The sequence below is a fragment of the Periplaneta americana genome, chromosome 2, assembly GCF_040183065.1.
Source record: "Periplaneta americana isolate PAMFEO1 chromosome 2, P.americana_PAMFEO1_priV1, whole genome shotgun sequence".
NCBI lineage: Eukaryota > Metazoa > Arthropoda > Insecta > Blattodea > Blattidae > Periplaneta > Periplaneta americana.
Window position 1 is genome coordinate 60995946 of NC_091118.1, and position 13912 is coordinate 61009857.

At 35.9% G+C, this 13912-nt stretch overlaps 1 protein-coding gene across 1 annotated transcript in view; it reads right to left on the minus strand.

The window, feature by feature from the left end:
• LOC138694183 (dynein assembly factor with WD repeat domains 1-like) overlaps nucleotides 1-11110 on the minus strand; it is a 29747-nt gene extending 18637 nt beyond the window's left edge. The window contains exons 1-4 of the mRNA XM_069817755.1: nucleotides 10926-11110; nucleotides 9496-9699; nucleotides 7858-7980; nucleotides 1504-1688 (exon numbers count right to left, since the gene is read on the minus strand). Of these exons, the coding sequence (XP_069673856.1) occupies nucleotides 1504-1688; nucleotides 7858-7980; nucleotides 9496-9699; nucleotides 10926-11047 (634 nt within the window). The 5' untranslated portion in view covers nucleotides 11048-11110. The remainder of the gene's footprint in view (nucleotides 1-1503; nucleotides 1689-7857; nucleotides 7981-9495; nucleotides 9700-10925) is intronic.
• Between the last annotated feature and the right edge of the window lie 2802 nt (nucleotides 11111-13912).

The following is a 13912-nucleotide window of genomic DNA, read 5'->3' on the forward strand; positions in this document are numbered from 1 at the left end:
CAGTGGGGGCTGGGATATATATATAACCTCAGAATTCTCTATATTCATCCATTGTTGTTGTTTAGTCAACTATTACACTAATCAGACTTCAGATGCATACATACAGTTGTTCTTCCTTTGTCACATATCAAGTGAGATGTACTGCCTGATAATAGATGTATTAACTAGAACCTGAATCATCCATTAATAGTCAAATACATAAACAGTTAAATAATGACTTGCATGGTTTTTAATTTAAAATTTACATTTATGTTATATTGTTAATATAATGCCTCATCTATTATGTAATAATGATATCGTCCAGTTTATTTCAGGTTTTAACCTGTGATAGATCATCAAGTTGAGAGATATTTCATCTATAGCACAATGGACTTGACATGTGAAAAACAGTATGCTGCTCTGAAATTTTTCTTGTCTTAAAAATCGTGTGCTGAATCCTATGAAATGTTACAGCCGGCTTGTACCTACCCTATAGTGCAACTTGTGGTACAAAATGTTCAAAGATGGAAGGCAGTCATTATCAAAATACACTAGTCCTGGGACTCTAATCGAACATTAATACTGTTAGTGCAATTGTGAATTGAGATACGTGAATAAAATTAAGAAAGCTGTCAGAGTTCCTGAACATTTCATTAGGTGCCGTCCATACAATGATAACAGAAAAACTGAACATCACACCATATTACTTCATAGTGGGTTCCAAGACTACTTGCTCACGAATAACTGGAGTTTTGCATAGAAGTTTGTGTGAAGCTTAAAAGGAGGAGGAAGATTCTGTCACGTCTTTGAAGACTGGCAGAAATGCTGGGACAAGTGCATTGCAACCAGTGGAGACTACTTTGAGAAAAACCATCAAAATTTGGAGATTAATTAAAAATATGTCACAAAAAAATATGATCATTCATTATTGAACTACCTTCTACAAAAACAGTATCTGTAGTTTTTTTTCCACTTGGTTATTTAACGATGCTGTATCAACTACGAGATTATTTAGCATCAGTAGGATTGGTGATAGCGAGATAAGGCTGAGGCTTCGCCATATATTACCTGACATTTGCTTTATGGTTGAGGAAAACCTCGGAAAAAATCCAACCAGGTAATCACTCCAAGCTGGAATCGAACTGCGCCCGAGCGCAACTCCAGATTGGCAGGAAAGTGCCTTAGTCGACCGAGTTACGCCGGTGGCTCTGTAGTTTTCAGTGCCAATATATTGTTTTAAATCCTTAATACCATTTTTTTGTAGTAAGTTGTACCAGTACCAGGTACTCTTTTGACAGAAGGCTAAATGAAGTCACCAAATATTGTAGAAGTTATAGTGAAGAAAACTATATATTTCTCTCAACCCAGTATTGAAATCACACCTTTCCATTTCATAGTCATTTACTGCATCAACTGAGCTAACTAATTTCTTATTTGACACATATATTTACGAATTATTGTAATTTGTTACCTTTCTTTCTTGTTCTTGTACCGACAAATACAGCCATTAAGTCTTGTGTTCACCTGTAGCAATGTGGTAGAGCTTGGCCGTAGTATCCATGGAGCTGGTGCCCACAAGAAGGCTCTGTGGATTGAACTGCACTGTCACCACCTCTGCAGTGTGGCCCCATAGTGTGTTGTAACACACCCCAGTCTCTGCTGACCACAGGCGAGCAGTCTTGTCGAATGAGCCTGTTAATATCTTGTCACTGACAGAGTATCGTAATACTTTAATCAAAATATTGAGGATTAACCTTTAAATACGCCCGAAAAAAAGATGTACCGTGAAGAAAAATTGCCGGATATAAAATTATATACATTTTCAGGCTTTCAAGGTAAAATGTGATCAGAATAAATTCGGCTATTAGGTATTCCACCATATTCTGGAACTTGACATTTCTAATGTTTTGGAACTAGATATAGGTTCCAACTATAGAGCAGATAGTAAGACCAGAATAGGCTATCCCGAAACGTTGGGAATGTCAAGTTCCAAAACCCCAATTCAGGATATACAATTTTTGCCGAAATTCAAGACACTTTTTTATTCACATAATTTCTTGATCTTACATATGGATTAAAATTGGCGATACAACAACACTTTCAGCATTCCTTAATGATGCTCCTTTTAATAATGATGATGATAATAATAATAATGATAATAATAATAATAATAATAATAATAATAATAATAATAATAATAATAATAATATTGTTGTTGTTGCTCTTATTGTTATTTTTTTTATTTTACAATGTTCTCATTATTAAACCAAAATAAGTGCAATATATTTTAGTCAAGTTTTTTCATGTTATGTAATACATACCAATAGTCCATTAATAGAATACTTAACAACATAAATTAAAGTAAAATGAATAAAAAAAATGTATTATTTCAATTTTTAAAAAAGTTAGGGATAACTGAATCCGAAATTCTGTCCCATAAGTCATAAGTCTTAACTATTTGCCCAAACAGTCGAAAGTAGACTATTATATTCCTAAAGGGAGCAAAAGTAACTAATACAGTATTACCATATTCTCAATTTAAACCATATTTCTGACAAAAATATGGGAGATCGAGAATTTATGTGACTGTACTAGAAAAAGGATCTCTATATTCTCCAAAGAATTGTATGGCAGAGTGCGTGTCCTCCAATTTTTCTTCACTGTGGGTAAATGTGTGCGTGCATGTGTGTGTGTGTGTGTGTGTGTGTGTGTGTGCGAACATAATTTTAAAAAGATGGGAATTAAGCAGGGGCGGCTTTCAAAGGAGGGCTGCGGAGCTGCAGCACCCCCCAGACATTTGTGACTCTTGTCTCGTTTTATATTGTGAAATACATTTATTATACAGTCTCTATTTAGCTGCTCGAATTTTTTAAAATTTCGCTCTCATTGACATGCACGCAATCGTTAGTGAAGTCACTTCCTCCCCTGGTGCTGCCAGAGCAAAGCCAGAGACAAGGACTATGGGTGAAGCCACTTCCTCCCCTGGAGCTGCCAGTCTCGTCTCGGATGCTCTGCGTGTTAGTTTACCCCTCTCCCTGCTACCCCTGGCCAAGAATCCAGAGTTTCCAGGAGCTGCAAAATTTGCAGCAGTTTGTCAGTAGCGCGCAGTTTTAAATACATTTTCCTTAATGTTGTGATTAGGTATAACAAGTGCAACAATGTTCAATTCTGTACAATATTTACAGTCTATTCAGTTCAGTACCTTAACAATTCAGGAGAAATGTGAAATTAAGTGCCCATCAGTTAAATCTCATAATTGAAAGAGCCACTAAACAAAATACAAAGGCTCGCATATTTTTTACTGATTTATCCAGTATCCCTGCTTTCTTCTTTCGATCTCCACACAGTCTGTATTAGATTAATGTGTTTCAAAGACAATTCCATCAGCTGGGGCAACAAGATGGAGTTTTAAAATAAAAACAATAAATGTTGTTCATAAGAAGAAGGAGCCATTGCTAGAATGTTTTCAAACCATAATGGAATCTGAAACAGCTACTAGTAACAACATCACAATAAATGAGGCAAGTGCCCTGGTGCGTGCCCTTGAAGATCCTGAATTAAATTTCTGGCTTAGTTTTTTCATTTATTGATGTACCATGTAGATATATTATACAACCAACTACAACATCGCTAGTTAGATATTTCTCAGGTTCAAATCTGCATATAAAAAATTTAAATTATGGTTTATTTCACGACACTCGCAACTGCAGGGGTTATATCAGCGTCGCTGGTGTGCCGAAATTTTGTCCCGCAGGATTCTTTTAAATGCCAGTAAATCTACTGACATGAGCCTATCTCATTTAAACACACTTAAATGCCATCGATCTGGGCCGGGATCGAACCCACAACCGACTATGGTACCGAGGCCGACTCTGCATATCAAGCTTTGTTAATGCCATACAGGCAATACGGAACAGTGCACAGTTGAACAGCGAGATGTGTGAAAATGAAAACCCTAAAAAGCGTCGTAAGGTCGAAGGGATTCAGACAAGGGTTGCAGCAGCCAAGGAAGTGTGTGACCTCATTATCACACAAGCTAACACTCGATTCCACTTCATAGATCATCTGATATTATCTTCTCTTCTGTGTCAAGAAAAATTTGAATGCTACAAAAGCTCATTTCCTTAAAATGACCTAAATGTATGTGTGAAGCTTTTTCCAATGTTCGATAAAGACAAACTAAAAACGGAACTCACTGTGTTGTATCAGAGACAATAATTCAGAATTATCAGTGACGCAGTCAGCTCTTGCAGTTTCTTCTATCTGAGAACTTGCAGGCCTCATTTTCAGAAGTTGTGAAACTACTACGCATAGCTATCACCCTACCAATGACAACTTCCGAGCCAGAACATTGCTTTCCGTATATGAAGATAGTAAAATCCTATCTCAGAAATACGATGAGAGAAGAGAGACTGACCGCATTAGCTATGTTTTCCATTGTAAAGACTATGTTAAAGGACATATCGGATTTTAATAAGAAGATGATTCAAAAGTTTGCAACCTACAAGACAAGGCGCATGGAACTAATCTTTAAATCACATAAGTTGCATGGTTTATTTTTGTATGCAGCCCCCCTGAATTCAATACCCACGAGCCACCACTGGAATTAAGTAAGATATATTTTACAGTTTTTCTTTTTTTTTTTTTTAAGAATGTAGATGAACACACCACAAAATTTGATGATGAAATTAACATATCTCTACAAAATATATTTATGTGGTTGCAACATTGCAAGAAACTAGTTACATTATCTGATTCTAAGGCTGAATACCTCCCTGGAATAAAGATTTAACCAACAAAATTATAATTCATATTTCAGAAGAAAGGAAAATAATTTCAGAGGCATATTTCACTAGACCTATATTTACTAGCAGAACCATTAGACTAATCAAGGATAAAAGTTTCTTTTGTTATTGAATGTAATAACTTATTGTAATAAATTAATACTTAAAAATTACTTTTTCCACCTAAGTCACACATTTCAATGAGTTGATTATTATATGTTACTTGAGGTATAACCTACCGGTATCGTTTCAAATTCTACAATTTGGAACTCTCGTTAGAGATCTTTCCTTCTCCACTCTGTCCTAGAGTAGTGATCGACAGAATTTTTGTCATCACACTTCTCTAGCTGAAGAGGCGAATTGAAGCCGAAACAGAGAAAAACCCAAAACAATAAATAGAGTTTACACTCTTGAAAATACAAGTTTGTGCTTTCATGGACCTTTGCCAAAGGTTTGATCCTTTGATCGCATTTGGTATTATGCTTTGCAATCTTTGAATCTTCCAAAGACTTTGGCCTGTGATACACAAAAGGAATGATATTCTTAACCCAGTTTGCGGATCTCCGGTTTCGAACTATTCAGTTCTCATCAGCACGACGAAGAAGTCGTGAAACGGTAATCTTATCAGAAATATTGCAAAAGCAAAGTCAAAAGGCGTAAGCCAAAAGACAAAGCAAAAGCAATTGACAATTTTGCTAAGTAGGTGATATTACTTCACAGCATTTGCAAAATAAAGTCAAAAGAAGTAAGTCAAAAGACAAATCAATAGCATTTGTGGAGGTGTATCAAATTCTACAATTTGGAACTCTCGTTAGAGAGGACAGAGTGGAGAAGGAAAGATCTCTAACGAGAGTTCCAAATTGTAGAATTTGATACAGAGGACAGAGTGGAGAAGGAAAGATCTCTAACGAGAGTTCCAAATTGTAGAATTTGATACACCTCCACAAATGCTATTGCTTTGTCTTTTGACTTAGGTCTTTTGACTTTGCTTTGCAAATGCTTTGAAGTACTATCTTTTCAATCTGAAAGGGATATATCTCAGAAAATCAACAAATACACTAAAACTATGAGCATAATCAACAGTGTTTTCAAGCCTGCAGTTGTTCAGAAATATACCCGTTTACGCTTGTATAATATTCTCGCAAGACCAGTTCTGTCTTATGGAAGTGAGACATGGATCTTAAGCATTATATTAGCAGAATCACAGCATATGAGATGAGATTCATGAAGAGGACTGCGGGATACACTAAATTCGACCACAAGCAAAATGAGAATATCATGGATGAACTCAAAGCTGAACCAGTGATGGATTACATTTGACGATATCAAGAAAACTGGAAAAATCACGTCAACAGAATGAGTAACAACAGATTTCAAGGGCAACTTTAAATTATCAACCGAAGGAAAAAAGATCCATTGGCAGACCTCAACAGAGATGGACAGAAACAAGACCATAACAGGCCACTTGGCCTAATACTTATCAGGATGGGGTGGTGGTGATGGTGGTGGTGTATCTTTTTCCGAGAAGGTCTTCAATGCAAGATTTATTATACATGTTGAGGCATGCATCATAGTACCAACCATAGATAGTGACATCACATCCGATACAGGTGCGAGAGTCATACTGTATATATTGAAAGGTCTTGAAATTGACGGTCCTCTTAAAGCTTTTGTAGCTGTGAGTGTGGCTTCAGTTATTGTTCTGAAGAAAAAGAAACCATAAAGAAAGTGACTTCCCGTTTCTCATAATTTCAGAGTCTGCAAGGAAACTTAAAAAATACTGTATTTTATTTATTTATTTATTAGGTTATTTCACGATGCTGTATCAACATCTCAGGTTATTTAGCATCTGAATGAGATGAAGGTGATAATGAGGGTGAAATAAGTCCGGGGTCCAGCACCGAAAGTTATCCAGCATTTGCTCATATTGGGTTGAGGGAAAACCCCGGAAAAACCTCAACCGGGATTCGAACCCGGGCCACCTGGTTTCGCGGCCAGACGTGCTGACCGTTACTCCACAGGTGTCGACAAAATACTGTATGTTGCAGTACGGAAGATTTGGTGTGCATCATCTGCAGAACTACCTGCATTTTTCAGAGAATTCCACACTTTCTTCACTTTACTCTTCATATCCCACATACACACATACATGCATGCACGTGCACACAGATGCAAGTAATATATATTTGTAAATCATTCAAGAAGTTCGCAGTCCATATCTGCCAAGATAGAGATTGGTAGGCTACAAGAGACTGAAACAGTTTTGATACGATACCATACACGTACACTTAAATTGAAACCTGCATCAATATGCTGTTACGGCGCTCATTTCGTGGGATACTGAGGCAGGACTCGCAGCTAGCTGAAGCTGATACAGCTTCAATAATACAAGGCCTTACACAGTGCAACTTGCATTGTGAAACACTAGAATCGATGCAGGCATCATAACATATCTTAGTGTGTATAGCCTATTTAAGAAGATCCTGCTTACTTACTTGCTGCAGATAGGATCCATATCCATTTTGTTATGCAAATGAGCCCTCTCCTCTTTTTGTTCACTCGAAAACAAAGGTAGAGCTATACTTCGAAATGTTAAATTTGTATATTCATCACCAGCAATGGAGAAAGTCCAAGCAACATATCTTTTGAATAATCCATACAGTATACTCGCAATTATCCGTGCTTGAATTATCCATTTTGCAGATTAACCGTGCATAATTTTGGCTCGAGTAATTAAAAAAAAATAATAAACCTTAAATCCTACTTCCTGAATTGCTCCTAGACATACATAAATCTTCAAAGGAAAGAGTGACAATTATGTGTTGTGGAAATGTTCTAGGAGACCACAAACTGAATATGCTTCTAACTGGAAACATTCTACAGTAAAAGAAGAATTTTTGGATTATCCGTGCTTCTGGATTATCTGTACCGGTACTCATTCTCCTGGTCTTTAGCCCAGATAATCGGGAGTACACTGTAATTGATTTCTCCTTCACGTATGATGTAAACCCATTTCTTTCTCGCTCTATACCACTGATAACCTCTAGTATATAGAAGTCTCCTCATTATTTGTACTGCTTAGTTTCGTACTTACTCAAATGGGTTATTGAAAGCCACTGCATAGACTACATTCTTGTGGCCCTCTAGAGTGAAGAGCTCATTGCCCGAGTCTATGTCCCACAGCTTGCAGGTTCGGTCATAGCTTCCAGTGATACATCTGTAACAAAGTACTACCATATTAAAGAGGCGCTGAACAAAAAACATGCCACATGCTTCACTGGAAGAGAGAATTGTTGCCATTACGTTGCTCAAAAATCAAACTGTAAATTTGTGCTATGTCCCTGAATGGGAAGTTTGAGGGCAAATTTTGAAGGTCATTTCATGCCCAGGAGAAAAATACAACTCTGCTGTTCATTCTTATTTGTTGCCTTCTAGTCAAGGGGAAAAAATTTCCCACCTTACATGTACCTTCAAATCTGAAATGAAACTCCACACTGCCAGACTACTAGAATTTCTTAAAAGTCTTACTTAATCACATCTGGAGGTATGACAAATCGTTAAACCAATTCCCGTTGTTGATTTGTGACAGAAACAAACAAACCTTCTTCTCTTCTTATCGAATGCCACTGCAAGACTACCAGAATTTCTAATAGGTCTTAGTTACATCTGAAGGTTCTGATACATCATTAAACCAACCCCAGCTGTTGATTTGTGCAGGATGTGAATTAACGGGGGGATGAGGAGATTTTCCTCCCTGTTGAAAAGTTATCCCCCCTCATAAATTCATATTAACATCCCTGCCAGGGATAACTTCTATCCCTCCCTCACAAAATATAATAGTTTTAATAAGAGTATATGTACTTTATGTCCCGCGCTGTGGCGTCGTGGTCTAAGGCATCCTGCCTAGAACTCGCGTTACGGAATGCGCGCTGGTTCGAATCCTCATGGGGGAAGAAATTTTCTCATGAAATTTCGGCCAGTGTATGGGACCGGTGCCCACCCAGCATCGTAATGCACTTGGGGAGCTACAATAGGTAGCGAAATCCGGTTGCGAATGCCAGCTATAACGGCTGGGGGGATCATCGTGCTAACCACACGATACCTCAATTCTGGTTGGATGATCGTCCACCTCTGCTTCGGCATGTGGGCGTGAGGCCAGCAGCCGGCTGGTTGGTCTAGGTCCTTCACGGGCTGTAGTGTCACGGATTATTATATGTACTTTATAAAGTACAAAGTAAGCAAAGAAAGTAATATTGATGTATTATCATCATCAATAACTTAGGAATTACACATCTTATCTTAAGCCTGTTCACGGATATAATTATTATTACGTTCAAGATGCAAGACAACAAGTCAGTGCTACCAAGCGTTGAGCTGTATAGAATGAGGATAATAATAATTTTATGTATGGTATTCTCTATCTAGGATTCTATGCCCCCCCTCATCAGAAATCTTAATTCGCACCCTGGATTTGTGACAGGAAAAACAAACATACCTCTTTCCCTTCTTATCGAATCCTAGTGCCAGAGTACCAGAATTTTGACCTTCTTATCAAATGCCACTGCCAGATTATCGATGCCAAAATTTCTAAAAGGTCTTTGTTACTTACATCTGATGATACTGATAAATCATTAAACCAACTCCAGCTATTGATTTGTGACATCCCTTCAATATGATAAACCATTACACCAACGCCAGCAATTGTTTTGTGATGGAAGCAAATATACAGTACCTCTTTCCCTTCTTATCGAATGCCACATTGGTGAGTGGCAACAGGTGTGTCTTTAGGGTCTTGGATTTGTAGAACTGATGATTCTTGGGGTTGCAGGCCTTGATCTGAAGTTTTGACAGAGTCTCGACCAATTGAGGCACCACGTTGGGCGTGACCAGTGGTTCTTCTGCTGCTATATTCGCTGCTAGGTCATTGATATTAGTTCTACATGTAAAGAGTGCAAAATATGAGGAAGTAAAATTGACAATTATGACATCTGACATGAAGTTACTATAATTCAACTTATAAAGTATCATTTAAGATTGAATATCATTATAATTATTCATTACCATTGGCAACACCATCACTACCGCTATCACAGTCATCAGTCATCACCAAAATCATAGTATTAACACAGTCTAGTATATACAGTCACGAAGCTGAATACATAGTAAATATGCATCCATAGATAGTTGCTAATCCCTAGGATCGCTACTATCACCTCATTACAGACAATGCGAAATAGTACCCACACAGTTTATTGTTTCTAGTACCCTCATAAACTCAAGCTTCGTGACTGTATATACTAGACTGTGGTATTAATCCGGAAATATTATCCTTTAATCATTTGAAATGTGGATATGGAGAAGAATGGAGCATGTGAAATGGACAGACAAAATAAGAAATGAAGCTGTGCTAGAAAGAGTAGGTGAAGAAAGAATGATGCTGAAATTAATCAGGAAGAGAAAAAGGAATTGACTGGGACGCTGGTTAAAAAGAAACTGCCTCCTGAAGGATGGAAGGAATGGTGAATTGGAGAAAAATTCGGGGCAGAAGAAGATATCAGATAATAGACGACGTTAAGATATATGGATCATATGCAGAGACTAAGAGGAAGGCGGAAAATAGGAAAGATAGGAGAATACTGGGTTTGCCCTTGGGCGGAACACTGTGAATTAATTATCATTAAACTGTATCTTCTCCATACTTATCAAGGAAAGTAGATTTAATTAACTTAAAAAAATTTCTTGCCTTTTTCGATCTATTATGAAATTTATGAAATGTGGCTGTAAGAGTGACAACATAATAAAATTCCTTTCTTGTTCTTTTTCAAATTAGTTACTGTTACTGATCAAGATTCGCAGGCTATAAATTGACTCTGTGTGACGATGTATCAACTGATGAGAGTTGATACCGGTATTGTATGTTGTCATTAAAATGTAGGTATCAGTAGGTAAAATATTGGGTTAAAATGCAGAATCCGAGGCATTACATGAAAAAAAAAAAAAAAAAAAAAAGATTATATAAAAAATCAGTGAACAAACGACGAGTATTTTCCCTTGCATAATAAGAAATCAGCAAATAAAAAGCGAATATTTTCCCTATGTATCTCCTCAGATTTTAAACTCCTACCAATATCGTAACTTATTCTCATTTATCATGCAGCTTACCTTAAAGATAGATCTAACAGATCTAACATCTTTGTCTTTGTTTTCCCGCCTTGTATATACTCCAAGGCTAGTCCTGAAATTATTATTTGTTTCATATAAAATATATACTGTGTTTTATACATTATATTGATGGAATTCTGAGATGCTCAAATTAGAGATGCTCAAAATACAGATTTGAAAATTAATTAAAAATCTATTAGGTTACTGATAATATTATATTTCTGTTGTTATTGACACATATTAACATATAACGCAATTAGACACAGTATTACATATACACTTAACCTGGAGGAAAGTAACGTAGTAAAAATTTTTTTAGCCTCATAATAACGAATTCTCGGTTATTTCACTTGCAAATTATTCTATAAATAACTCTATTATTAACATTGCAATAGTTTAGCTTATAAATATACAGTCATTAACACATTATTGAGAACATTATTTTTTGTAAAGTGCAACTTTAACCTATCAGCTCATTGAGTTTTGTATACTGAGAGCTTCATTGTAGTCTGAAATGTCAATGGTTGCTAAGCAACTTGATAGTTGTTTACTGTCATTTTGATTACGTGTCAATATTTGCAGACGATAGCAAAGAATGCAAAACATTGAAAAATGATATCTCTTTTAATATCCCAGTACTTTTCTATGAGGGAAAAAAATATATATGTATATACTAATAATAAAAATTGATTTCTAGATTTCAATGGAAACACACTTCCTCTGGCTGATATTTATCTTCGTGTTCTATGTCACGTATTGTATTTGTATTTTATTATTTGTATTTAAATGCGCTGATCGATCAATAAATTATTTAAAAAAAAAAATCTTCGTAATTGCACATGTGTGTGTGTGCGTGCGTGCGTACGTGCATGCACATGTTTTTTTCTCCTAACCAAATTCGTATTAATTTTTTATTTAAGATTTGCATTGTCTGGTTGAGATTAGTTTTAGTGAATGTATGTAAATGGTAAGGATTATTATTAAACGATATAATAGATAGCATTGCTAGTAGCTTTTTTAATACTCCTTATGTTCCAAAATATGGTATAAAAAGATGTAATTAATTCTGTTCCAAAATATAGTATAGATTTGTTGAAGTTCTCAGTAATATAATGTAACTTTAATACATCTTCTAGATACGGTACTTATTTGTTTGACAAATTAACATAAGAAAAACGTAAAATATTACTTCCCTCCATCAAACACAACACCCTCTAGAAACATTTGAATTTTTCCCCACTCATTTAATTCAGAGTATCATCATTTTCAGTTACGAGATGTTGTTGAAACTAGAGAGTTTTTGCAGTCCAAAAGAATTAGTTACTAATTAAAGAGCAAATATAATAGTAAAGTGTGAAATATGATTTCATTACTATTTTTTTTTACGTAGAATACGTCTTTTTCCGCACTGAGTATGGGCACCCATTCTGGGATCTGTGGTGAAACAAAAAAATGACAAAATTTCAAAAACTTATAGTAACAAGACTATGAGCTGCACCGGAATGCTAATGTTATTAGTAGTTTATTTATTTACTTATTTACTTATTTATGTCCATAACAGGGCAAAGCCCCAATTACAATAGACAGTACAGATAAAAAAAAAACATATTTCATACAACACGAAAAAAGAGATAAAATAGATACAAGTGTAATTACAAATTAAAAATGGAAAAGAGAAGGAAAAGGCCATGAAACAATGTAACTTCCATCACCACACCCAATGACATAAATGCTGGGTAACTTTCGGTGCTGGACCCTGGACTCTTTTCACTGGCATTATCACCTTCATTTCATTCAGATGCTAAATAACTTAGATGTTGATACAGCGTCATAAAATAACCCAATAACCCAATGACCTTACCTTCCCTCGCTACAAACACGAGGGTGCCGAAGTTGTGTATAAAATTAGCCGTGCCATGCAGCTTCTCTCAATAATATTTATTTTGGCATCAAGAGCAGCTACAGACCTGTGCGAGCACTCGTTTGATTTGTAATCAGGATTTCTGCAATATTAAAGAGATAATAAACACATGATACACTTTCAGTAAACTGTAGTGAACAATTTGTTGTGAGCTGCACAGCGGCAGATCCAAGATTTCCTAAATGTGGAGGCTAACCTCTTTTTCCTACTAGTGTCACCACTCGCCAGTCCTATTCAAGGGGTCTGCGTTCACTCCTAGCAAATGCTTTGGTGACATACATACCATATGTAACGCAGAAATAAAATTGTTGGATTTAATTTCACCAAAGTAAAATAACTTCATAAACTTAAATATAACTATTTTAATATCGGCTCAAGAGTTTAAGATCCCTTTATCCCTCCCTGGATCCGTCTAGTGAGCTGAGACTGATTTTGGAATGTTGCTTCATATGAAAAGAAAGCCCTTCATTAATTATTTCTCTTATCATAGACCCATAATCTCCATTTGTCAACTAAACAAACATAACACTTTCATCAAAACAACTGTAGTTCGATTCCGGAAACTAGGTGAGATATTTTATATGCTAGCATATCCCTGGTAAAGTGCAGAATTTTTTTAAATTTTAATTTTTTATGCCCATCTGAGGTAGATGTATAAGTTATTTACCTCTAAAATTGTCTCTATTTCTGTATTTTGACGAATCTAATTCTCGAAAAATTGAGAGGACTAGACCCACAACTTATGTTAACTAAATAAAAGTAATATATGGTTCTCTCTTGGCCTATTTTGGAACTTTGATACCTCGCATTTTAACCTCTCTTTAGGATCCATAGTATTTCGATCCGAGGCCAATTTTAATTTCATGTTCTCCTTTTCGTCCAATTTACTCCTTGTACCGTTAAACAACAATTTGATCTGGTCTTCTGTATTAGTTATATTGCCGGTAACGACTACACTAATGGTTCTATGGGATGACCCTAATTTGAAGCACTTTTGTTTTCCTTTCGATACATTTCATTACTTAAGTTGCGATATATATATATATATATATATATATATATATAT